Source organism: Penaeus monodon, chromosome 30 (assembly GCF_015228065.2).
Source record: "Penaeus monodon isolate SGIC_2016 chromosome 30, NSTDA_Pmon_1, whole genome shotgun sequence".
In the NCBI taxonomy this organism is placed as follows: domain Eukaryota; kingdom Metazoa; phylum Arthropoda; class Malacostraca; order Decapoda; family Penaeidae; genus Penaeus; species Penaeus monodon.
The window spans coordinates 17275163-17276144 of record NC_051415.1 but is presented as its reverse complement, the minus strand read 5'-3'; the positions used below and the strand labels follow the sequence as shown (position 1 = coordinate 17276144).

The 982-nt window shown below is 34.1% G+C and overlaps 1 protein-coding gene across 4 annotated transcripts in view; it reads left to right on the top strand.

Moving 5' to 3' along the window:
* LOC119592570 (tyrosine-protein phosphatase 69D-like) overlaps positions 1–982 on the top strand; it is a 29646-nt gene that overhangs the window by 20866 nt on the left and 7798 nt on the right. For all 4 annotated transcript variants that reach the window (XM_037941448.1, XM_037941449.1, XM_037941450.1 and 1 more), the window contains exons 21-22: positions 35–205; positions 354–470. In XM_037941448.1, coding sequence (XP_037797376.1) covers positions 35–205; positions 354–470 — 288 coding nt within the window. The remainder of the gene's footprint in view (positions 1–34; positions 206–353; positions 471–982) is intronic.

Genomic DNA, 982 nt, shown 5'->3' with positions numbered 1-982 from the left:
AAGTGTTCTTACAGTATTTTCCCTTTATTTGCAGCGATTGGGTAAGGTAGTAGAAGATAGAAAAGCTTTTGCTATTGCAACAAGTGAAGAGAATAAACCCAAGAATAGGTATGACTTCTTGCTGCCATATGATAACAATCGTGTTATCCTTGCACCATTGCCTACCAAACCATCATCTACTTACATCAATGCCTCCTTTGTTACGGTTAGTTGAAAACAAAGGGACACATGGAGTTCTTTGAGCTGTATTTTGAATTTGTAATTCATTACTAATGAGAGTGTTTTATGTCTGACAGTTACAGTACGTCAGTGGTCCTGAAGTAAGCTTTTGTAATTGTTTCTATATCCCACAGGGTTATGATCTGGCTGAGTCATTTATAGTCACTCAAGATCCGATGGAGAACACAATTGCGGACTTCTGGAGAATGGTGTTTGACCAAGAAGTTACAACCATAGTCATGCTGTCTGAGGTTAGAAAAGTTGAGAGTTTTGCTTGTCTGCTTTTGTCTCCTATCATTCTGTCTGTGTTCTTTTTATATACATATATTTTTTATTATTATTATTTTGTCTATAAAGTCATGCACTGGTGACAGTTGTCTAATGTAGTTTACTTTGATTTTGTGACTTTGCCACGAAGTATTCCAGTGCCAGTGTAACAATAGAAAGATTCAAGCTTTTTGTCATTGCATACTATACATTTCTCTGCCATATTGTTTACAATTTACATGGATTAGTGGCAAATGCATGGCACAAGGGATGTGACATTAGTTACAATTATCAGACTGAAATTGTCAGATTGTTACTTTAAAAACTTTACTCTTAATAACTCAGAAGAGTGGGGAAATTGATAAAGGACAATAATGATAGGTATTTAGGAAAAAGGAGACTATAAGAAGGGAATAGTTAAAAGTAACTTAATGTAATTGTACAACTGAAATTGGAAACTAATTGTACTTTTTAGATGTTTTCAAAATATTGTTTA